Source organism: Phocoena sinus, chromosome 3 (assembly GCF_008692025.1).
Source record: "Phocoena sinus isolate mPhoSin1 chromosome 3, mPhoSin1.pri, whole genome shotgun sequence".
NCBI lineage: Eukaryota > Metazoa > Chordata > Mammalia > Artiodactyla > Phocoenidae > Phocoena > Phocoena sinus.
In genome coordinates this window covers 130,365,601-130,391,593 of record NC_045765.1, presented here as the reverse complement: position 1 = coordinate 130,391,593, position 25,993 = coordinate 130,365,601, and the positions used below count along the sequence as shown (strand labels likewise).

General features: G+C 35.0%; 1 protein-coding gene across 3 annotated transcripts in view; it reads right to left on the bottom strand.

The window, feature by feature from the left end:
• The window catches only part of IL6ST (interleukin 6 signal transducer), a 49,209-nt gene that overhangs the window by 13,900 nt on the left and 9,316 nt on the right, over positions 1-25,993 (bottom strand). The window contains exons 2-13 of one of the 3 annotated variants that reach the window (XM_032626666.1): positions 21,250-21,328; positions 15,426-15,731; positions 14,408-14,528; positions 10,376-10,542; positions 9,669-9,823; positions 7,703-7,862; positions 5,348-5,430; positions 3,934-4,144; positions 3,173-3,355; positions 1,287-1,388; positions 955-1,101; positions 543-683 (exon numbers count right to left, since the gene is read on the bottom strand). In XM_032626666.1, coding sequence (XP_032482557.1) covers positions 543-683; positions 955-1,101; positions 1,287-1,388; positions 3,173-3,355; positions 3,934-4,144; positions 5,348-5,430; positions 7,703-7,862; positions 9,669-9,823; positions 10,376-10,542; positions 14,408-14,528; positions 15,426-15,731; positions 21,250-21,313 — 1,840 coding nt within the window. In that variant the 5' untranslated portion in view covers positions 21,314-21,328. Of the gene's footprint in view, positions 1-542; positions 684-954; positions 1,128-1,286; positions 1,389-3,172; positions 4,145-5,347; positions 5,431-7,702; positions 7,863-9,668; positions 9,824-10,375; positions 10,543-14,407; positions 14,529-15,425; positions 15,732-21,249; positions 21,329-25,993 lie in introns of all 3 variants that reach the window. The other 2 variants (XR_004349195.1, XM_032626665.1) reach the window with 2 other exon arrangements.

The following is a 25,993-nucleotide window of genomic DNA, read 5'->3' as shown; positions in this document are numbered from 1 at the left end:
AGCATAGGACAACAAAGATGACTAAAAAGCATGCATTGGATAGGACAAGTAAGGGGTCTTCTGTGAGTGACACTAGAGAGGTTTCAGTGGAGTGGTGGGTTGGAAGCCTGGTTTGAGCAGGTTAAAGACTGAGCTGGAGGTATGGAAATGAGACTGCAAGGGTGGACTAGTCTTAACAGCAACCTGCCCGTAAGAGGAAGAACAAGTGAAGAAAGAGACCACATCCAAGTTTTGCCAGTGAAAAAGTAAACTCATTTAGAAAGATATACAATTCTTTTGGGATTTACAGAGTACAAGTGAAACCAGTCAGAGACAATTAAAGAAACAACAAAAAAGTAAGGAAAAAATTTTCTGTAAAGAAATAACCAAAACCAGATAAACAACAATATAAAAATCATAATTTATGAACACTTCATTTATATGAATCCAAAGATGCACTTTAAACAAAATTTTAGCATATAAACTAAGCCCATTTTTAGTCTGATTAAATTTTAAAAAGAAAAAAGAAAAAAGAAGAAAGATCAAACATCATTATTTCTTACCAAACTTTGGTGTAGTAAAAGTGAATTCTGGACCATCCTTTCCACCTTCGTCTGTATATGCTGCCATTCGTACCATATACAAAGTGTCACTAGTCAAAGAGGACAGCGTATATTCTGTGTGGGAAGAATCCACATTCACAGCTGGAAGAAATCAATAAGTGTGCTTTATTCAACTACTCTTGCTTGGTTTGGCCTATATTTGACATTGTGAGTGTCTTAAAACATATTTTACTAGAAAACAATGTTTCTTTAATAGGACCATGAAAGCAACCATAAAGCATATTCTCAGGTATCTCTTTTCTGAGGATAATATGCTATACTAAGATGTATAACACAAGAAGGTGAGACAAATTAGTATTTAAAAGCTTAAGAAAAAACCCCTGATTCTTAATAGCTGATATAGTTTTATTACCAGTTTCATTTCCAATGATGGTTCTATAAAATATAGTATAATTTCTGATAAATCCATTCTGAACATCAACAGGAAGTTGGTCCCACTCTAAGACAGCTTCATTTTTCCCCACTTTTTTTGTCCGGACAGTAGGTCCTTTGGAAGGTGCTGAAACAGAACAGGGTATTTACCAACTGAAAATCATTAGAATTTAGTAAATCATTAAGACTTCGTAAAATTTCATTATCATGAAATTATTTGAACATAATAAGACATATCCTTATTTAAAAGGGATAAAATGTCTTTGTTAGTTAAAAAACAACATTTTTCAAAGAAAATAGGTCTGGACTTACGAGCTTGTTTAAGGTATGCCTTTATAGACTCGGGGAGTCCTGGTCCATCAGCATACACTGGAGTGACTGTTATCAAATAACATTTGCTCTCTGCTAGGTTTCCTAAAGTAAGAATAGTGGATTAAGCATTTTTTTCCCTATAGTGAAAAAAAACTAATTAATTCCATTACTTACTTTTACATTATAATTTCATGACCACTGAACTTTCTTTTATTTTCATTCATTTTTAAAAATTGAAATATAGTTGATGTACAACATATTTCAGGTATACTAAATCATGATTTGACGTTTGTATACATTATGAAATTATTACCACTGAACTTTCCTTTTTTTAAAACTGCAACTTTTAAAGTAAGCATTGCCTTTTGTTTACTGGATTCAAGCTTAACAGAATAAAACTGAAAATAAAAGGTTACTTTTATTGCCAATACAGTGAATAAAAAATATTTATACTGTCAATAAAAGTAATGATTGCATTTATATTCAGGATTTATAAAACACTGATCTCAAATTATCCTGGGTCTTCCTTAGAGTTTGGCAATTTTTGTACATTTTACCTACTTCTCTGAGAACTGCCTAAGTGCAAGATGTCACTATCAGAGCTAGGGAAAGTGCTAATGGCTGTGGTTTGTCAGGTGACTGGGAAAAAAAGAATTAGTGTTATTTCTCCCAGAAAGTAACATAATTTTAAAAGAAAAAATTATCTTAAATGTTTCCTTTATTTATAATCTCTCCAGATTAACAAAGCAATCTATCTATCCCTTCAGCACGGAACAGCAAGAAGTTTCTTTTTGTTATACTGAAGTTTATACTTTCAGTAAGAATTACATTTCCTTAACTATTATGCATGAAGTGACATACACTTTTTTGATTTCTTAGAGTAATTTTCTTGATGATTCAATATTATCAAGAAGACAATATTTTTATATTCTGCTGTAATACAGTGATGTTTTATCAGGCCTACTGAGCTATGTGGGGATCCCTGCAAAACCTGAAGGTCTCCAGAGCCTATGCTATGCTATAGTACAAGTTCCTATTGTCCAGTTATTATCAATCTATCTCCTCTCTAGCTCCACCTTGCTTTTATTTGGATAAGGTTGATAAACTAGACAACCAGGATTAGTAAAACTATATATTAAATAATAGGTTAATGAGGGCCAAACAGCCTATGTTATGAATAAAGCTCATTAAGTTTATGGCTATATATAAAGATATATGGTAGATCTTTGTTAACATGTTTTCGCTGATTAATCATTATTTGAAGCTGTATTCTAATGGTTTTCCTTCTTTACACACATACAAACTGAATGCTTTGTTTTCTCTTTAAAGTTGTTGTATCACTTGATAAGTAGTATCTTACAATGAGAGCAACCCATTTTGGAGCTCTATAATACATTACTTTCTGTCCTTCATTATTAGTACTTGCAGTTTAAAAGACAAGGAAATCTAAGTTCTAGTTCTGCTTCGCTTCTTCAACAGCTATAAGAAGTTAATAAGCCATCTAGATGCTCAGGGAAAATATTTTCTCATTAAAGGATGAGGGAATTTAATAAGGTACAGAGATACTATTAGCAACAGAGGTTGAATTATCTTGTATTTATCTTACTTTAGTTTTGTGAACATTCCTTTGATGATCGAAACAACAGTGGAATATTACAAGAAGATAGTATTAACCCCACTTAGTCCATAAACAGACCCTGCAGTTTAGAGAGGTTAAGTGTGACTTGCTGAGAGTCACAAATCTAGTACACAAGACGTAACTAGCAACTATGATAAACTGGGTATCTTTTCAATGGACCACAAAGCAGAAACGAATATGTAAAAGAAAAATCTGTCTGAAGAGCTAGAAAAAGGACAGCAACTTAAATGTTTGTAGCCAGGTATACCTCTTAAATAGGTGCGATGTACAGTACCATCTTCTTGTTGCCAGTCTGGGATACAGGGCGATTTATCTGATAACACACACCACTCAAGTATATATCTGTTTACAGATTCATTTGGAGCAGTCCATTCTACCCAAAGCACATTGTCTTTGGGAAATGCTTTAAGATCCGTTATGGGGTGAGTAGCTTTAAAACAAAGTTTGAATACTGATATGATAAATGAACATTTAAAAATTTGATATTCCAATATTTTACATTCTTTTCCATAACCATGTGATCTTGCTATCACGTTTTTGTAGCATATAATATTAACATGTATTTACATGAATAAAAGCACTTTATTATAATTTACATGTAAAGTAAATAGTCGATTTATTTTGGAACTTAAATTCTTCCTTTCCCAAAGTTCTTCAAGTGTTTTGTGTACATAAGTTGTAATGTTTTTTTTCTTTGAAAGCTACAGATAAAGCTATAGAAAAACAATATATTTAAGTCATATACATATAAAGTTCCTAAAACATTAAAAATATATTTTAAAAAAGATAATCAGAAAATGCTTAAATGAATTAAGTAGCTTACTGCAAAGTTTAAGTGAGCCACAAAATGATCGACCAGGTTTGGCTGCTGACTGACTTCTAAAAATATGATCACTGTTGATACTGAAGACACAGTCTTAGAATACTTACAATTTTTTACAGGAGCCCTGTCAATACCTAACTACCCTTTCCCATTCATAAGTCGGGCTCTATCTAAGGGACACAAACCTTGAAAGCCCCAGGCAGGGATAGTTAAAACAGATGCATCTGATTTGCCAACCAGATTTCTTGCTGTCAGAGTTGCTATGTAGCGATCATTTGTGAGGTTTACTGTCAGTTTTGTGTCGTTAACTGTGTAATTTTGTAAACGTGATTTCCATCTTGTGAGAGTCACTTCATAATCCAAGATTTTTCCATTGGCTTCAAAAGAAGGCAATGTCTGTAATAAAATAATTTTTTTTAAAAATGTGTTTCATAAATCTTGAATAAAGTTAATCAGTTTTTCTTCATGTTCACAAATTCTGCTATATGTCAAATCTCTAAATATTTAATTGGAAGGGACTGGCAACCTTACTTTGAACTCACTACTGAAGTAAAACTACTATACACTGAATGAAGACTGACTTCAAAAAGCATGACGGGGGTTCCCTGGTGGCGCAGTGGTTGGGAGTCCGCCTGCTGATGCAGGGGACGCGGGTTCGTGCCCCAGTCCGGGAGGATCCCACATGCCGCAGAGCGGCTGGGCCCCTGAGCCATGGCTGCGGAGCCTGTGCTCCTCAACAGGAGAGGCCACAACAGTGAGAGGCCCGCATAACGCAAAAAAAAAAAAAAAAGCATGACGTCAACTACGAGGGAAAGCACCATTCTGTTAGCCTTTTGTTCTCTACACAATTCTGCACTGTGGCTATGTTGGCCTAAATTATTTTATGTCTTGAGTATTTTTCTTTCTACCTTACTTTAGTATGATCCACTCATGAACATTTATGGAGTGCACAACAACTTTATTTCCTATTACCAGCATACACTTTGATTACCCAAAACATTGATTAATTATTTTCTATGAGGCACTGAGAAAAGTTTGGTAAAATCAAGGCCGCTAGGACTTCCCTGGTGGTGCAGTGGTTAAGAATCCGCCTGCCAATGCAGGGGACACGGGTTCGAGCCCTTGTCCGGGAAAGATCCCACATGTTGCGGAGCAACTAAGCCCATGCGCTACAACTACTGAGTCCGCGTGCCACAACTATTGAAGCCTGTGCACCTGGAGCCTGTGTCCTGCAACAAGAGAAGCCACCGCAATGAAAAGCCCACGCACCACAACAAAGAGTAGCCCCCGCTCACCACAACTAGAGAAAAGCCTGTGCACAGCAACGAAGACCCAACGCAACCAAAAATAAATAAATAAATTTATAAAAAAACAACAACAAGGCCCCTCTTCTCACATAACTTTCACGGAACTACGCTGAAATATATATGAGGTATCACCTGTAGTTTAGGAACCTGACTTTTTGATAGTATATATAAGGCTTTCTGTTTCTATTTATTATAGTTATCAAATAGATATCAAAAATAAGCTCCACTCATAACACCATATAAAATATATTTATATGAAATAGAAGAATATAAATAGGCAATTTTTTTTTACCTTCCATATGAGTTGTACAGATCTACAGCCATGAGTATGAGATGGCTCTATCTTATACCAGAAGCTTGGTGCCTTGGATGGTCCTAAAGAAATGACATAAACTTTTTATTATAACAGTAAAATAAAATCCTAGAAATTGTTCTCTTACTTTGTTCTTAATATTCTTGCCCTCCAATCATATGGTGTCTCTAACTCTTTCTTTATACCAGCCTATTCCCATCCCAGCATGATATGCCTGGGTCTTCCTTTAGTCAGGGTGATAGCTTGATGATTTAGAGTACATTGAAACTCTTTTGTAATCTTAAAATTTTAAAGGTACAAATATATCCTAAGCAATAACCAAAGATGTATCACTATTTCTTATTGCTAAAAATCAAACTGAAAAATCATATTTAAATACATGCTTAAAACCCCTAAATGCATACATTTAAGAATAGAAAACAAATTAAAATAAATGGAGCTAAATGTAGTATAAGTTTACTACCTTATGTTGGGATGAGTCAATGTAATGGGATATTATAAAAATGAATTCACAGGATTGTTGTAATAATCACCAACCATGTGAAAAAGCACTTTACAAAACATCAAATGCTGATAATTAGGTTTTAAAAATTCAAAATTTTTATAACTATAATTGCAAACTATGGTATTCAACAGAATAAAAAAGGATCTGAATAAAATCTAAGCCGTGATGTGCTGATCATGAAGAGGTAACTACAGTTGACAAAACAGAGAAAAGAGGAAAGGCAGACCAGGAAGGCTGGGGAAAAAGCTGCTGGTACAGGGAGTTCAAATAGATATATACATGAGTACAGTGCAGAGCCCCAAAAGAATAAAGAACATGAAGTTATGAAGGAAATTTTATGGGCTGGAAATGGTTCCTAACATAAAGAGGACCTAGGAGCTTCTTTCACTAATTTGAAGAAAAGCATAATCCAATGGTTCATAACTTTTTGGACACCAGATATCTCTTTGATTTGACAAGGTTATGTACCATCGCTCCAGAAAATTCACACAAGTACTAACCACAATATTTTGTCAACATTTTGAAGTAGTTCAAGAACTCCCCCAAACTGACCCAAGTACTTTTAAAGGCCCCAAGAATATCAGCTTAAGAATTCCTGACTGCGGCTTCCCTGGTGGCGCAGTGGTTGAGAATCTGCCTGCTAATGCAGGGGACATGGGTTTGAGCCCTGGTCTGGGAAGATCCCACATGCCGCAGAGCGGCTGGACCCGTGAGCCACAATTACTGAGCCTGCGAGTCCGGAGCCTGTGTTCCGCAACAAAAGAGGCCGCGACACCGAGAGGCCCGCGCACCGCGATGAAGAGTGGCCCCCGCTTGCCAAAACTAGAGAAAGCCCTCGCGCAGAAAAGAAGACCCAACACAGCCCAAAATAAATAAATTAATTAATTTTTTAAAAAAATAAAAGAATTCCTGACCAAGACAAAGGGATCTGATCGAGGATTCCCAAACCAGCAATAGTAGGAGTACTTTCTTTCCTGGCATTTATCAAAATGAGAGAAAATTCTTGGTGGAGAAGGGGTACTTTACTTTTCTGCCTTTGACATTCTCAATTCATGTAACTCTCATGAAACCTCTGGAAGAGCTCCATGGAAGTGAAGGGATACAGGTGGTAGGGAAGGTTTTAAAGCCATGGCTGCTGCCACTGACACCTAAAGAGGGTGACCATGATAGGAAAATGTTTCCAAAAAACCCCCAAAAAACAAAACTATGCCATAGGATTATTTCTTGATGGCTACAGAAGAAATTATTAACATTAGCTGCTTTGGGGAAGGAATTTTATTTTACACTGTGTATCTTTTTATGCCTTTTGGATTCTACAGTATACACACTGTATTATCATGAGAAAAAAAGGGAAAATGAAAATAAATCAACCAACCAAAATGCCAGGATGCTTTTCCAGAGGCTTATTAAGTACTGATAAAAAAGAAAAAATGAATAAAAACAATAGTACAAATATCTTTTTGATAGTGAGGGTCTAAAACACATTTTGCTAGATGGTGATTTTAATGATTCAGGATATGATTCTCTAGTTAGAGATATTTCTGGACTACTCTCCTTTAATAAAATGTTCTGGATTTACAAACCGTTAATGGTTTTCTCGTGGTATCTAAGACACTATTCCATAATTTTCTTTAATTAGGTATCAAAAAGGTTTGTACTATCAATAATGCATATTAGATTTTATACTTGATATCCTTTAAGAAGTGTAAAATATCAGTTTGAATAAAATGATCACAAAATAAGAAGCAATGAGATCTGTATTATTAAAAACAGACATAACTTATAATCAGAATTCCAATGCTTTTTTCTTCATATACTTATTTACTTACTATCTTCATATGTGATCCCACTCGCTTCTTCACTCCAGTCACTCCAAAATCCTTTACCATCTTCCTTCATACAACGAATCCTAAACACATACTCTGTAAAAGGTTTAAGGTCCTGGACAGTGAATGAAGATCGGGTAGATGCTGTATCTTCAGGAGGAATCTGAAAACAAAGCAAATTGACCAAAAAAAAACCCCAAAGGTATTTATTATAGGTCTTCTAAACTGCCTAAGATTTTAAAAGCTAATTAATGAAATAAGACTAATAACTAATGAAAGAAGACTAATTTGACTCAAGCTCTGGAGAGAAATAAATGCAAGTGAATAAGCAGTCAAAATCAGTAAAGTTAATAGGTTTGGGAAATACAGAAACATCTATTACTAATCCTTTTATCCTTTCTTTTCTTTCTTTCTTTCTTCTATGCTCTTATAACACTCAGGGTCTCAGCAGGAAAAAGATGGGAATTCCAATTAGAATTTAATTCAAGGAGGGTTTACTATAGGAAGTATGGGCAGAGTGTAGGGAAACCTTAGATAGTATAGGCAGTACTCTGGGGCTTCTAGGTGCTACCACCTTTAGACCCAAAGGGATGAGGGGCGGTACCAGAACCTGGAAGAACAGGGTCACAAAGGGTTAACTTGAGAGAAGCAGTGACCTCAGGTTGAGACAGGAAAGCTCCAGGGAGGAAGCAGGGAAAATAAATATGCTGATCTCACTTCTCTCTCTCCTCTCTCTTGCCAGGACCCCTCCTCCCATTAGCTAGGAACTCACTAGGAAACTAGAGAGAACCAACAGATAAAATCCATACAGGTCAGCATCTCAAGACAAAGAGTAGGGTGGAGAAGGGTACAGTGTAGATCTAGATAGGCAAAAGGAAGATATCCAGCCCAATTAAGAAAAAGAAAAGCTATCTTTGTAGATAAACTTGGTTTTCAGGAAATAAAGACAGATAAGTAACAGGTTCTTTCTACCACTCTGCTCTGAGATTTCAACACTGAATACCAAATAGGTGTCGAGTCTTTTTTGTACCAATGAATTAAGATTCTATGATATTAAAAAATATTTTGAAGAACTTCTGGTATGTATCCTCTCTGTACAATCCTCATGTACAACATGAAACATTAATCCATTTTGGTTTGTTGCTTTTTCTGATTGTATTCTGAGCCCTTTAGATAAGTGGAATGGAGGACAGCAGTAGGAAGGTCATGGGCTCAATTCCCTTCTAAGCTCATTATTGCAACCAGAGAAACAAAGCAAAAGCATTTTGTTAGTGATAAATGGAGTTACAACAAAAAATAGTATGGGGAGCTCAATGCTATGGTGATAGCCTTTTGAAAAGTTCCAAGTACTTCTTTTGCTGATAGCATCATCTTTGGGTACATTGTCTTTTTCCTTTTCAGTCTTACAATCCCTTCCTCATGGGCTGGCAAACTTTCTATAAAGGGCTAGATTGTAAACATTTTAGGCTGTGGGCCAGATGGTCTCTGTTGCAACTACTCAACTCTTTCTATGTAGCACAAAAACTGTCAGAGACAATATGTAAACAAATGTGTGTGGCTGTGTTCCAAGAAAACTTTATTTACAAAAACAGATGACAGGCTGGATTTGGCCTGCAGATGTCATTTGCTAACTCCTGCTCTACCTTATCTGCATAATCTCTTCATTTTTACTCCTCTACTTAATCTACTTCCTGTTATTTGTGGTCCTTTCACCTGTTGTCAAAAATGCTATTCCCTATAATCCTGCATCACTTCCATATTTCACTTTAAAGCTACTGTATTGAGCAAAATTGTATTTTCTATCTGGATGTCTTCCTGTTGGTCCTTGCTTGAGATACAGATCTAGAAGAGGTGTCAAGCAAAATACTTCACATAACCAGAAACTTAAGACATTCAGAAAATGATTGGGATTTTTAGGTTAGTGGGTTGCAAGAAAGACTATTTGAATAAACAGTAACTTTCAATTTACCTGGTTCCAAGTTGAGGCATCTCTGGTCCTATATTGAATGTTATATTTCAGTCTTATAAAACTCTTAATACTTGAGTTGATCCATGTCAATTTTAAAATACTAGACAGTTCCTCTGAGTTGCTGACTGATAAATTATGTGGTGGATTGGGCTTCACTGAAGAATTAAAATAGATCCAATAGATTATAACTTCTTATACAAAGTCAAATATACTCTTTAGATTTTATTTCACAGTATTCTTTTATTCTCACCAAATGAAATAATTTCTCTAAAAGCAATGCTATGCCATACTATTATAATGGAAAGGAAAGGCTCCTAAAGAAACTCTAGTTTTTTTCCTTGTCAGTTTATTACATGTGTTAATCTTTTCAGGTTCAGGTATTAAAAGACAGTTAAGTATTTATGATATATGAAATTTTAAAAAAGAATAAAAATAGAACATGTATATTATGATTACAATGCTATAAAATGTTTGATATTTGGACAAATACCAGAAGATAACAGTCGAAGTGAAAACAGCTGTGAGTGTGGTTGGATTATGGATATTTTTCTTTTTCCAAATTATTTTTAATGCTGTTGATAAAGTGAATTTGTATAAGTCACTAAGATAATAAAATAAATGCTTGTTTCTACATTAATTAAACTTAAAACTAATTTATAAAACCATTGTATATTCTAATAAATTCTCAAATTTAGGTTTATAACTACCTTTATCTACAGGATCAAAATTGATATGATCTGAGGTAACCTTCCCAAGAGCATTCTCTGCTTCTACCCAGACTTCAATGTTGACAAAATACACAGGAGAATAATCAACAGTACATGAGGTGCGGGTGTCACGTTTTGCTTTACAATCATCAAACTTCTCTGTGGCCCTAAATACAAAAATGGTAGAATCAGTCATTAAAAATAGATTTGAAAAAATTAGAGTGAAAAAGGTTACTTGAAAAGAGTTTGATGAGACCCAGATTATTATAGCTTAGAATAAAAAAGTTAATTCCAATAAGTTTAGAATAAACTGTTGAACACTAAAATCAAAATTTGTTAAAAGTTCACCTGTTTTTCTTTAAAACTGAGTTTGATCTATATCTTAAAACACAAAATTATTTTCAAAATTTTACTCCAAGAATATCACATTTAGAACGTTATGCTCTATCCCCATTGACCTTGTCTAAAAATTATTCATTTCCTGTGATATTAGTACTGTTTCTTTCCTTTCCTGAAACAAAATCTTTATTGTACCAGCAATGTCTTTCTTTAAGCACAGTATGCTTTTTCAAAGCACAGTATGCTAGGAGGTGATAGGGTAGGGATAAGAATTTCTATCACCCCAGAAAATTCCTTCAATCCCTTTCCAGTCAAACCCTGGCAACCACTTTCTGATTTCTATCACCACAGAAAATTTCAAGTGATGTGACTATATTTATTCACATATGTTTAAATTATGTATCAATTAAGAATATTTATATATATACTTGCTATTTTTTAAAACAGAAGGATAAATCAAAACTAAACCAAAACAGGCAACTTCTAGAGCAGTGGTCCCCAACCTTTTGGCACCAGGGACCAGTTTCGTGGAAGACAACTTTTCCACAAACCGGGGGTGGTGGGGTGATGGTTTCAGGATGACTCAAGCACATTACATTTATTGTGCACTTTATTTCTATTATTATTACAATAATATATAATGAAATAATTATACAACTGGAGCCCTGAGCTTGTTTTCACTTGCCACTCACTGATAGGGTTTTGATGTGAGTCTGCAAGCAGTTGATTTATTATGGTCTCTGTGCAAACCTCTCTGATGATAATCTGTGTTTGCAGCCACTCCCCAGCGCTAGCATCACTGCCTCAGCTCCACCTCAGATCATCAGGCGTTAGATTCTCATAAGGAGCTCGCAACCTAGATCCCTCACATGTGCAGTTCACAGTAGGATTTGCGCTCCTATGAGAATCTAATTCTGCTGCTCATCTGACAGGAGGCAGAGCTCAGGCGGTAATGCGAGGGGAGGGGAGCAGCTGTAAATACACATGAAGCTTCGCTCGCTTGCCTGCGGCTCACCTCCTGCTGTGCAACCCCCCTCCTAACAGGCCAAAGACCCGGTCCGTGGCCTGGGGGTTGGGGACCCCTGCTCTAGAGGGAGGGAGGAAATAAGGTAAAGGACACGGGGAACAGAGACTTCTGTGAACATATCTTGTCTTAGAAATTTGTGTGGGTTAATTTATTATTTTACACAATGAAGAAAATTCTTAAAAACGGAAAGCAAAATGAAACATATGAATTCTTGTATTGAGTTGGTGGTGTAACACACAGAAAGGAACTATTTCAAGTAACTCTAAAAGAGTAACTTAATTATGTCCTTAGTGAGAGAAAAACAACCTTAAAATTCTTTTTTAGTAATCACATTGTTGGTGCTAATACTGGAATTGTTACTCTGTAGCTGTTTTGTTTACTGTGGAATAAAGCAAATGAATAATTATGTTGGTGTTGCTGGGAATTAAGGTTTTCAGCATAGAAGAAAGGCGATATAGATGTTAGATAGATGAATTAAGTAAAAACCTATAGTCTGGATTTTAAATTGGAAATACTAGTATGAGTTCATGATGTATTTTATCTTAAAAACATTCTTAGCTCTTTCCACTGAAAAACCCTAGAAACAACAACCCAGTAGCAATGAGATTCCTAACACCCAGACTGTAGTCTCTAAATAGTACTTCACACTAACTGGAACCATGACTACTTAGGAAATGGTTGATATTAAGACGAACCTGGAACATCATGTCACTTCAGAAATCAGGAAGCTATCAAAGACTAATGAAGCTGTGTCAAAAGGATGAGCCAATGTGAAAAGTTCCCACTAACCAAAGATGGGGCGATTTAAGTTTAAGAAGAATAATAACTGTAATGGATTAAAACACATCAAATATGTTTAAATATGAATCCATAATGAGGAGAAAAACCCCTTACATCTACCTTTGGAGGATGGTAGGGAACCAACTTATAAAACTGGTTAATAAATGGAAAATATTAACACCATTTTGCTTCTCTTATATGGACTGTACGTCAGGGTAACCAATAGTTGATGGAGAAAAGCTTTAAGTATTTCGGATGAAAAAAAAAAAAGAAGAAAAGGATAAAATATCATTATTTTGTACCTCATATATAAATAATGATCACTGATGAATGCTCAAACCTTTAAGTGAAAAACTAATGTGAAACAACATGGTTAAATTCCAAAACCATTCTGCTGAGTCATTAATCCTTTCACAAAAAGAGCACATACTTTATGATTCCATTTATATGACATTCTGGAACAGGCAAAAGTCTATAGGGAAGAAATGAGACAAGTAGTCGCCTTGTGGAATGTGGTGAAATAGGGTGGTGGTTGGGATTGACCGGGAAGGGGCATGAGGGTTTAACAGTACAGTAGTGTCCTGTATCTTGACAGGGGTTTAAGTTACACAGATGTATATGCACTAGTCAAAACTCACTGAATAATACACTTAAGATATGTAAGTATATCTTGAGAGAAAAATAAATTTTCTTCTTTTCTTTTTTGGCCACACCATGCAGCTTGCAGGATCTTAGTTCCCCGACCAGGGATCGAACCTGCGCCCCCTGCAGTGGAAGCAGGAGTCTAACCACTGGACTGCCAGCGAAGTCCCAAGAGATACTGATACATAAATTTTACCTAAAAACAAAAACGTTCCTGTTTTTGTAAACATCTAGTTAATTAATCTAATTAATGGTGTAAATGCTGAAGTGATTAAGGGTGAAGTATATAAACGTCTGTAACTCACTTTGAAATGCATTAAAAAAAGAGATTGGTAGATGGAGACAAAGATGCACAGATAAACAGGTATGTGATAAAGCAAATATAGTAAAATGTTAATTGTAGAATCTAGGTAATGAGTATGTATAAACGTTCACTGTAAAATTCTTTCAACTTTTCTTTATGTTTGAAAAAAAACTAATGGGGAATTTTAAAATACCCGAAACCATTGCTCAAACTTAGCATAAGAAAATCAATCAAACATTATGTGGTTGTTCCTAATGGAAGTACACATACTCCTATGAATTATTTTTGAAAAGAAAAAGAAAATCTGATTAAGATTCTAGATCTAATGGCAAGTTTTAGGAAATAAAGGGACAGAGGAATGTATTAAATAATGTGTAACCATTATTTTAATAACTGAATTGCAAAGAGAAAGAAGAGAGAGAGAGGTGGAAACTACGGTTAAGACAGACAAAACATATGAATTGGCAATATATGGTGATTATTTACATCTTGAACAAATGTAAAAATACATACATATATCTATGAGACAACCGGGAAAATATGAACACTGATTAAAAATGTGACAATATGAAAGTATTTTCAATTTCATTTAGCTATGTCGTCATGTTGTTTTAAAACGTGTCCTTATCTTTTAGATAGATGTACTAAAATATTTACGGATATGACAATATGATGTCTAGATTTTCTTTAAAACAATCTGGGGTGGGGTATATATAAAATAAGACTGGTCATGAGCGGATCATTATTGAAGGTGGATGATGAGCACATGAGGATTTCTTACACAATTCTTTCTACTTTCACGTTTCAGATATTCTAAAATAAAAAGTTAAATAAAATGTTTAAAACTTTGCATTTAGTATTACTACTTGACAAAATAAAAATTCTAGCACCAAAGGCTAACTTAATAAATTCAATGCATAACAAATTTAAAATAACTTGCCATTCAGATTTTAAAGTGTAGTTTGTTTCCAGGTGCGTTTCCCTTCCAGGATCCCACTGACACATCATTTTCTTTCCTTCGTTCACAATGCAACTCAAATTTTTAGGTTTTTCTGGAGGCACTAAAAGGGAGAAATTAGAAATTTTCAAAAAGCTTTATATTCACAAATAACATGCAATTTATATACTACTCTAGACATTTAAAACAACCTAAATTAGAATAAAACAAACCCAAGAAAAAAGGACATAACGAAAGACTGGTGACTAAAAAATTAATTTCTTTTCTATTTAAATTCAAATCTTTTAGATAGTAACATACATTTTCTATCATAATTATCATTAATAGGTATGTTTCAAATTAATTTTCTACACAAAATCAACTTTCACTTATAGCTGGACATTATCAACTGACTTCTCCATTAAATGTATTTTAAAATAATATTTGAATGTTAGGAAGAGGCAATTAAATAGAAGCAAAAATGATTCATTTATATTTCTCTCCCTATTGCCTTCCCAAACTCTGCTGGAGGAAAAGCAAATGCCAAAATTATAGTTTTAGGTGATCCACAAATTTGGTAATCCATTCTTGGATCATACTAAGTTTACTTATTTGCCTCAACACGGAAGAAGGACTCTCTCCAGTATTTATTCACCTTCTTCAGGTAGTTGCTTTACACTGCATTTTCTCAGCAACTAAGGGAAATTGAAACTTACTATGAATACAGTCACAGATTTCAATTCAACATTTTTTGGGGGTGTCTAATGTCAAAATAATTTTCCAGAAAACGGACAGATACTTGGCTTTCAGGAAAAATATAAAACTTGTGTTACTCTTTAGGTTTTTTGTATATTTGTAATGCAAATGCAGTTCTACTTCTAAGCTCATTAAAAAAAAAATGTCCAAAACTCACTGAGCTGACAGCTTCTGCATTTCATAAAGACCAATAGACAACAGACATTAAAGTTGTAATTCAACAGTCATGACAAAGTCTGAAATAAGAAAAAAGTAAAACACTTACGGCCTGAAATTATTCTGATTCCATAAACATTCTGATCAATTTGTCCAAATGTACGAATGTTGCAAGTGAGTTGAATATTTAATAAAGATATATCTGTAAATGTGACACTAGATGCTGTTCTGTTTATGACAGTATATTGTTCAAAAGGAACAATAACATGGTTTGTTTTCCAGAAAATGTAATTAGCATTCACATGAAAATAATCCATACATTTTTCCTTTAGCACACAAACTGCTGTGAAATTAGAACCAAGTTGTACAACTGAAGATTCAGGGTGGATATGACCACATGGGTCTAGAAGTTCTCCTGAAAAGGAACAATAACAGAAAATATAAAAATGGACTGAACTTTTCTGGTACAAAATGATATTCTGCATCAATGCAGTTCCTCAATCTTCATTAAAATATCTCTAAAGACACAAAAAAAGAAGAAACACTGTGAAATTTAATATGATCAGAACTTAATGTCTAAATTTGTAAAGAAATATACAAATTATATGGCAGATGGAGCTGGATTTAAAAAAAAAAAACCTATGCAAGCTTTTTATAATATTTTAACTTTGTTTAGGAAACAGTTTGCCTGCAGCATGATTCATATTTGCTCTGCCCCCAATCCTGTTTCTCGATTCAGACCCAGTGTCTAAATTAGACTCTCCAGAAGACAGGCAGTGGTCTCTGCTCTTCGCCAGTCCTGAATTCCTTTGGAGGTGCGAATGGGGGCATGGAAAGATAGTCTACATTGTTCATGTATCAAAATCAGACAAAAAGGAAAGAGCAGGGGAGCAGTAAAAAACAAAGACTAGAATAAGATGGCCAAATACATTGGTTTTCACAATAAGTATATGGGATAAAATCTCATATTAAAAAACAAAAAATCAAATTGTATAAAAAAATAAAATACAACCATATGCTTCACCTATCACCTACTCCATGTTGATGACATCTAAACCCCTGTCTCTGGCTCTAACTTCCTAAGTTTTCAATGGCTTATAAGACATCCACCTGAGATATTCTGTAAGTACTTTAAAATGAACATGTCTAAAGCTATATGCATCATAGTCCCTTCCAAAGTTATTCTTTCTTATTCTTATTTCTCTACCTCTGCTAACAACACCACTCCCATCCAGCCATCTAGGCCGGATAACCTGTAGTCCCCCCTCTCTAATTAGCCTCCTCCCCTGAGTCTTCTGTATTCCTAGTATGTGTATCAACCTCTTCTCATCAACCCTATTTTGGCTGCTGGTGCTTAGGCCATCATGCTATACCACTGTCTGATCTCCTTCTAGTTTATCTTACATACAGCTGCCAGAGTTACTGTTCAAAAATGAATATGCCATTTCCCTATATTAAATTATTTAATGGCTATCTAGTACGATCAAAATAAAATTCTCAAATATTTGGCATGATTCTATTCTCTTTCTCTATCCTCACTGTCTAGAAACTTAAGGCAGCTTTCTCTGGTGAATGCCATTTACCAATGGGATTTGAAGTTCTATCTGAGCTTCAATTTCTTCACTTGGAAAATGAAGTTAATAATGGCTATCTTTTTTAAAATTTATTTTATTTATTTATTTTTAACATCTTTATTGGAGTATAATTGCTTTACAATGGTGTGCTAGTTTCTGCTTTATAACAAAGTGAATCAGTTATACATACACATATGTTCTCATATCTCTTCCCTCTTGCGTCTCCCTCCCCCCCACCCTCCCTAAAAATGGCTATCTTGAAAAGATTTTTGAGATTAGAAATTAGTTATGTAAAGAACCTACTACAATGCCTGGTATTCAACAGGCCTCCAATAAATGGTAGCCTATCATCATTACTACTACTCTCCAGAGACAAGCAATCTAGTCACATTGATGGGGTCTGGAAGGGTCTCTTAGAGGTGACTGGTTCTAGCAGTTAAGGTAGAAGACATACAGAATCAGAGAATTATGAAACTGAGAAAAACCTTGGAGATCATTTACTTCAACCCTTTATTTTATAAAGATCACTGAGATACTTTTACCGAGTCAACCTCAAGTATCAGGCAGATTCTTTCAATTCCCAACTTGGTCCCAGGTTAGACTGCACAAAGGATAAAACTACTTTAAAAAGCTAAACAATTATCTTCTTATTCCATATCTCTCATAAAACCCATAAGGCCCAGAGTCAGAATGTTTATTTCTTTGTTTCAAAACCTATGATGTGGCCTATTTACATGACCTTGCCATTATTTATACATGTCTATGGCAAGTCCCAGTGCACAAACTACTCTAAATTTCTATCTGTGGCACACTAATAAGTTACCTTGTTGATACTGAGCCAGTCCTTAAAACTCCCTTGACCTTACTTTATTCCTTGGTAAAATCATTCCTGTTTTAATTTCTCTATAATATTTAGAGGGAACAGTACCTATGAAATATACTTCAGAGTACTAAAGAACGTTAAGACATAACCAGAGACTAAATAACAATTTTTAATCACACAGAATAAGAGAAATACTAGAAATGGGCAAATGTTCCAGTTTTCAAAGTGAAACACAGGCTCACTAAAACCACCCCATACCAAACTAAACTCATTTTTATAGGACTACTAGGCTACTTGAGATCAAATTTTAAAGAGTATTTTAATTTAAATAAAGGTATTTAATAAAGTTAGTTGGGATATTCATGTAGACAAGATGAAGAACTATGGATTAGAATATACTATAACAGATATTAGGGGCTTTCCTGGTGGCGCAGTGGTTAAGAATCCACCGGCCACTGCAAGGGACACGGGTTCGAGCCCTAGTCCGGGAAGATCCCACATGTCGTGGAGCAACTAAGCCCGTGTGCCACAACTACTGAAGCCCGTGCACCTTAGAGCCCGTGCTCCACAACAAGAGAAGCCACTACAATGAGAAGCCCACGCACCGCAATGAAGAGTAGCCCCTACTCGCTGCAACTAGAGAAAGCCCGCGCGCAGCAATGAAGACCCAATGAGGTCAAAAATAAAATAAATAAATTTATAAAAAAAACAAAACAGATATTAGAATGAACATTATGAAACTGCTGATATTTAGCTATTCTTGATCTACAAAACAGAAATTTCATAGCTTCAAACTAATAGATTTTTAATTGGTTAATTACTCATACATAAAAAAATCACTGACTAAAAATGTCAATGAGAGGGAGACTTAAGTAGTAAGCTGAAGTGCCTGCCCTCAGTCCTTGGGGCAGACTGTATTTTCCAACGAAGGTCATACCTATATATGTATCCCATTGAACATGCTCAGCTTACAAAGTGACTGATACTCCTTCTACAAAGAAATGGGGTCTGTATTCCCCTCCTGTCCTCAGATCTGTAAGGGGTGCTTATGCTGCTCCAGCCAAACAGAGTGTGCTAAGTGACTTCCAAGGCTAGATCATCAAAAAAATAAACTTCTGACTAGCTCTCTTTTTCTCTTGGGACATTTGCCCTTGGAAACCCAGCCACATGCAAGGAAGCCAAGGGCACGTGGAGACCACGTGTGGTGTTCTGGCCAAGCGGCCCCCAGCAAAGCCCTCAGTCTACAAGCCAGCATCAATATCAGACATATAAGTAAATGAGCCTTCAGATGATTCCAGCCCCCAATCTTTGAATATTTTAGCTGAGGCCCCAGATATCAGAGCAAAGAAGAAATCAGTCTGACTGTGCCTGTCTGTATTCCTGACCCACATAAACCATAAGAAATAATAAGTAATGTCATTTTAAGGCATGAAGTTTTAGAGTAATCTGTGTGGCAGTAATAGATAATGTAGTCCTGTTATTTTCAACATTTTTATCAATACTTGGGGGAAAACAGAGAGAGAGACAGAGAGAGAGACACACACACATATTTATCAAATCAGCAAGGGACAAGACTATAATGGATTGCCAACAATTTGGATGATAACATTAGGATTCAAAATTATGTTGAAAGATTAGACTGATAGGCTAATGGATTTGCAAGAGAGAAAATTATCTCCTAATTAGGTTGATAAGAAATAAATATATCAGGGAGAATGGCTTAAAAGGTAAGTCATGTGAAAATGATCTGAGAGGGCTTCCCTGATGGTGCAGTGGTTAAGAATCCGCCTGCCAATGCAGGGGACACGGGTTCGAGCCCTGGTCCCGGAAGATCCCACATGCTGTGGAGCAACTAAGCCCGTGCACCACAAACTACTGAGCCTGTGCTCTAGAGCCTGCGAGCCACAACTACTGAGCCTGTGGTGCCTAGAGCCCGTGCTCCACAACAAGAGAAGCCACCGCAATTGAGAAGCCCATGCACCGCAACGAAGAGTAGCCCCCGCTTGCTGCAACTAGAGAAAGCCCGCATGCAGCGACAAACACCCATGCAGCCAAAAATAAATCAGTTAAAAAAAAAAAGATGTGAGGATTTTCACTGACTGGTAGGTAGCTTAACATGAAACTATGGTGTATCTTAGTGGGCAAAAAACTATGTTGCTTTAATAAAATGATGTTCAGATCAAAGTAAGTATAAATCACTATATTCAGACCATGTCTAATTCTGATACATTAAATTTTTTTAAGTGCATTTTTATTCAATAATAATAATAAAATAATAAATAATAAATATATAAAATAATAATATATTATTACTATCCTTTTATAATTCTTACTGTGGGCCAGGCACTGCTCAAAATGCCTTCTGTATATTAACTCATTTAATTCTCACAATAACCCTAGGAGTTAGGGACCGTTATTATCCCCATCTTACCGATCAGGAAAACTGAGACACAGATTAAGTGAATGGCTAAAGTTTCATAGTTGGTAAGTAGGAGAGGTGGGATGGTATTATTTTTAAATGTGATATGGGAAACTAAGAGAAGAGTCAGGAGGGTAATTAGCACATATAGATTGGAAGCCAAGTCCTATAAAAGAATAATTAGGTAAATTTAGTTTGGGGAAGAGAGGGGTTACAGACACAGGTAAAGCAGTCCTTCAATACTTGAAGAGTTGAACATGGGAAAGGAAAGTGGGCCTACTATAGAAGGATTTCTAGGATTAATGAGAAAAAGTTACAAGGAAGAAAATTTGGTTCAAGACTAAGGAAAGACTTAAATAAGGAAAAATTTCAACATAAGGTTTGTAATCATTTCAACTGTTTAAAAAGAGGCTGCATTCCTGAACTTGAAGAGGGCTTGACTTAGAGCAGTGCTTCTCAAACTCTCTGTGGTGAAGGATCAGTTTAGGTTTTCTTCTCCCGATCTTCACAAACTTATACTTTTGTTTTATATTAATGTTCAATGGGACAAGTCCACTGATCACATGCTTGGATGTCATGGCTATGTCAAATTGTTAAAAGAGTTTCTAAACATTTATTCTTAATTTCTGTACTCATCTCATTGTGGATCAAAAACAACCAGTTCTCAGACAGGCTGTGTCTAGTATGAGCAGTATTGCTCTAGGTGACCTCTTTTTTCTGTTATCACAATCACACTGCTGCTCAGTGACACCTTTGGAGTGAAGGTTAAGGGAGTGACGTGCTAAAAAGTTAACAAATTTCTATTTTCTTTATTTATAAAAACAAACAAAATAAACCCTTTTTTCCTTCTCTACGTTAAAGTTACTGTTAGTATAGATAAACAGGATTTAAGATTACTGAGTAATTGAGTGTTTCAACTCAAATTATAATTTATCAAGAGTATTTTTTACTTCTTAAATTCATTTTTAAGACAACATCATTCTCTCAATAATGATCCTAGAAAGAATAAATATATAAGCATAATTAACTATTCAACATGAGCTTAGTTATGTAATTATACAAAAATACACAAACCTAATTTGTGGGGTTGGGAGGTAGGATATTTCATGAACCTTACCTACAGATTCAGTGGTGAGGAAAATAAACAAGGCGTGCACTATCCAAGTTTGCAATGTCAACATCTTGCATAGATATTTCTGTAAAAGACACATGTAATATTATTTTAAATATTTTTACTCTTAATACACATAATAAATTCAGACACAATTTCTAAAGCTCTTTTGTTTCCACTGTATAGCTGTTTTCTAAAAGGTGGTAAAATTCTTATGAGAACGCAGAAAACAAGTTGAAGTCTTCAGAATATTTTTCTTTATTCCCACTAAAGTTATGGTTACATAAAATATTACTGGGAAACAATTTATACTTTAAGGTTAATTAAAAGAGCAATTCTGTTTCTGTATTATGAAGTCTTGCACTATTAGTAAATACTCTGTGAGACTGAGAGCTTCAGAGAGACAAAATTCTACATGGCAAAACCCAGCATTAGCAACTTCAAAAGATAATCGACAAAATGGGGGAAAGAGTTTTTTGTAATTCATAGCCTGACCAAAAATATCTCCTGACATATGAAGAATGCCTACAAATCACTAAAAAAATTCCAACACCTCATCTTGCCTTTTTAGAAGAAAACAGGCAAGATGAGCTGAACAAGCAGTTTATAGAGAAGGAAATACAAGTAACTCAAACATATGAAATGATACTTTCAACCTCACTCATAGTGAGATACAAATTAAAACAACCCAGATAGGAATGCAAGATGATACACTTTGGAAAACAATGTGGCAGTTCTTTACCAAGTTAAAAGTACATGATAAGCCTCAGCATTGACACTGACAATTATACGAAGTTCAAAAACAGGCTAACAATCTATGGGGATAGGTCAGAACAGTGGTTCTCTTTTGGAGGGAAGGTGGTGGGAGGACAGAAGGGAGCATTCTGGGATACTGAACATGAGCCGTACACTTATGATTTGTGAACTTTATTGTATATAAGTCATAGTTAGTAAAAATAATAAAACAAACAAAACTACTGCAATATCATTCTCACCTTGAATACTGGCAAAAATATAAAAACTAAAAAGTTACCAACAGTGTTATGAGAATATGACATAAAGGCATTCTCATACACTGCCAGTTATAAACTGGCATAACCTTCCCATCAAATTGTACACCTAAAACTATGAATTTTATTGTTTGTAAATGAGACCTCAATTAAAAACAAAAACCCTACCCAGACAAGGTGTATGGCCAATTTTGCACTATCAGTCAAAATTAAAGTACATGTACGTTTGAATCTAATGATTCTACTTCTAGTATGCTATCCTATGAATATGAGCAAAACAACACATGTACAAGGTTATTCACTACATCATTCTTTTTTTTTTTTTTTTCTTTTGCGGTATGTGGGTCTCTCACTGTTGTGGCCTTTCCCGTTGCAGACCACAGGCTCCGGATGCGCAGGCTCAGCGGCCATGGCTCACGGGCCCAGCAGCTCCGCGGCATGTGGGATCTTCCCGGACCGGGGCACGAACCCGTGTCCCCTGCATCGGCAGGCGGACTCTCAACCACTGCGCCACCAGGGAAGCCCTACAGCATTCTTTTTAATAGTAAAAGGCTGAAGCAACCTAAATGTTCATGAATAAGGGACTAGGTAAATTATGGCATATCCAAACACAGTATACATGTAGTCATAAAAAAATGTACAGATATAGAATCATATCTAAAGTACATTGCTACGGTACACAACAGTGTATTTGTTATTTATGGGCAAAAACACAACAGAAAAGGCAAAACATATACTCACTTCCTTATATGTGCATAAAACATCTCTAGAAGGATAAAAATTCAAATACTGGCTGCCACTGGCTGTTTGAGACACTAGGGTGGGAGGGAGATTCTACAGTGTGCTCTTTATACCTTTTCCAATGTTGTACCCTGTGGCTTCAGTACTTAGAAAATAGAAAATAAATATAATTTAAATAAAATACTTAATGCGCATCTCTCCAAGATAAAACTACTAACTTCTTGATGAGGGCTTCATAGTACTACACTTGAAACATACAAATGTATTTATACAAAATATAAATACTTTTATACTCCCTAACCAGGTAACAGTCACTCTATAACAAAATAATTTGATAATGAATTGCTTAGACTGTCTCAGGTAAAGCTATAAAAGAACTAAGTTGCAGGATACATTTTCCTCCACCTATTTTATTCCTTACTTCCCAACTTTAAATAGTCCCAGAGTCGAAAAATCTACCACATCATTCAACTGTTCATCAAAACAACAGAACAGAGAAACAGAGAAATATCTGAGCATGTTGGTAGAGTGGTATGTGGTCATGTCATCCTGACCACCTACCTTACCAAGTACCTTGTTCACACTGTAGAGAGGTTTCTTTATAGTTCTGAAAACTGGCAATCTTTCTATTTATGTACTATAGTCTTATAACAAAACTCTGAAACAAGAAGTCCCATGAAAGTATTTATGATTACTTCAAAGCAATTAGATTTATGTGAGCAGTGCCACGAAACACAAGTAAAAGGAAAACAGGCAAAGGTAGGTTTCGCATTTTAACAGTTAGAAAGTAATGTTTCCTAATTTTTAAAGGATTGTCATTGAAATGTGATAAAGGAACATCTATTAAGGAACTTGATATCATAGTCCAAACCTAAGAGATGGAGACACAATAGTACTGATACTATCTAAAATATTATATGCAATACAGTCCACTTCATTTGGGGGCTTATCTTGTTTTAAAATTGATTGAATTGATAGTACTCTGCTTATTTTTCCCCTTTCATTCTGTTGACAGCAGATAATCAATTTAAAATTCTATTATTAGTACTATCCTTTCTCCTCATCTCTTGCAGAATATTCTATGCATATATTACAAGCACATATTGTATATATTGATTTTCCTTGAAATTTGCATGTTATTTTGGAAGGTTCTATGAAGCCAAAACATAACCACTAACCAGATACAGGAAAGGATTTTTTCAAGAACTGAGCAGTTGTTCTACAGCAGCAATTCCTCAACTATTGTGGTTTCAATATGGTAATGTGTTGAAAGGAGGCATAAGATGCATCATAAATAATTCACTACTATTAATGTTAAAGTTTATGGATGATTTAGCTAAAAAATTAGAACAAATCCAAAGCTATCCTTTATATAGCTGTTCATTCTTACTTTAATTTCCATGGATGTTTTAAGTGGGAGAAAAAGTAGTGGAGTTTAATTGATAAATATTTAATAGTTTAACCCTTTATAAATTATTTTTATTCCTATGGATTGTGATTTTTGAGTTTTTTTCCCTTTTAATTTGATAAAAAATTAGGATAGAATGAAAAAGAATAATAAATTTAGATTTACATTGCATGTGAGGAAGACTGTCAGTATAAACTTCATTACTATAGAAACAGTACTACCATAACTATAGAATAGTAGATGAATTACAACTGCCCAAATAGAAGGCAAAGTAATATTTGTTGAATAAATAAGCTGAGCAGGGATCAGGATGGGGAAATTTTCAATATGGTACCTTTTACATCATGTCATACACAGTAGTGTTATTATGGATAAATTCGCAAAAAGTCAGTCATGCCTACATAACTGATTATCAAATTAATTATTTAAAAAGTTATCCCATCTCTGTTCTATTCCATTAGTACTAATCATGAATTCATAATAACTAATACTTGTATACTATTTCACATTACACAAACTGCTTTCATGTAAATTATTTCACTTGATTCTCCTAATATCCTAGAGAAGCAGGTGGATAGGGTAGGGATCATTATTTTATTAAAGGTTTTTTTTTTTTTTTTTACAGTAGTTTTAAGTTTACAACAAAATTGAAAGGAAGGTAAGGAGATTTCCCACAGACCCTCTGTCCCTACACACGTATAGCCTCTTGCATTATTAACATCACTTCTCACCAGAATGGTACATTTCACCAAGGATGAACCTACATTGACACACTATAGTCACCTAAAATCTCTAGCTTACTTTACGGTTCACTCTTGGAATTGTACATTCTTGGGTTTGGAAAAGGCAGGGATTATTAATTACTGGAGCTTTACAAAAGAAAAAACAAAAATTCAGACAGGGTAAGGTACTTAACCAAATCGCAAAATTAGTAAGTGAAAGAGCAGGGATTTGAAACTAGAGCAGGGATTTGAAACTAAGTCTTCTGCTTCTAAATATCATACTCTTACTCTTTTCATTGGGTCTCACTGTAGAGAGGAGAGTCTTGTTTAGAAAGACAGTTTTGACAATATTTTTTATATGTGTACTTAAATTCCTGCCACCTACTGGTCTTTCAGGTTTTGAGAAAGCATCTCATTTTAGATATCTTCTGAGTTTCAGTATAAAAGCACTCCCATAAACACTTGTATAAGAGTATTCAAGTATCCTAGTGTAGTTTTGCTACGTGCCTGGAAACATTATTGGCTCCCCCATGCTTAATCCAAACCTCCTTGATATCCATGTATGTCACAGACATGTGAAAGGAACATTTTGTTGAATCTGACAAAAGCAGTTAAAACAAATCTTACACAAAATCATACCTTTTGTCTTCCACTAGCAATAAGTTAAGGCTACTGACTCCTCAACTGCCATAATTATTATATGCACACAGACGTAAAAATTCACTTTAAAATCTGCTCAGTATTAGGTTAAATTCTAGCATAAGGAGAGGTCGTTCCTCTTTGAAATGTAACAAGATAACTTCAAACTCAGATAAGGAACTGAATCCCCACTATTGTTTCACACACGTTAAACCTTTGATATAATTTAA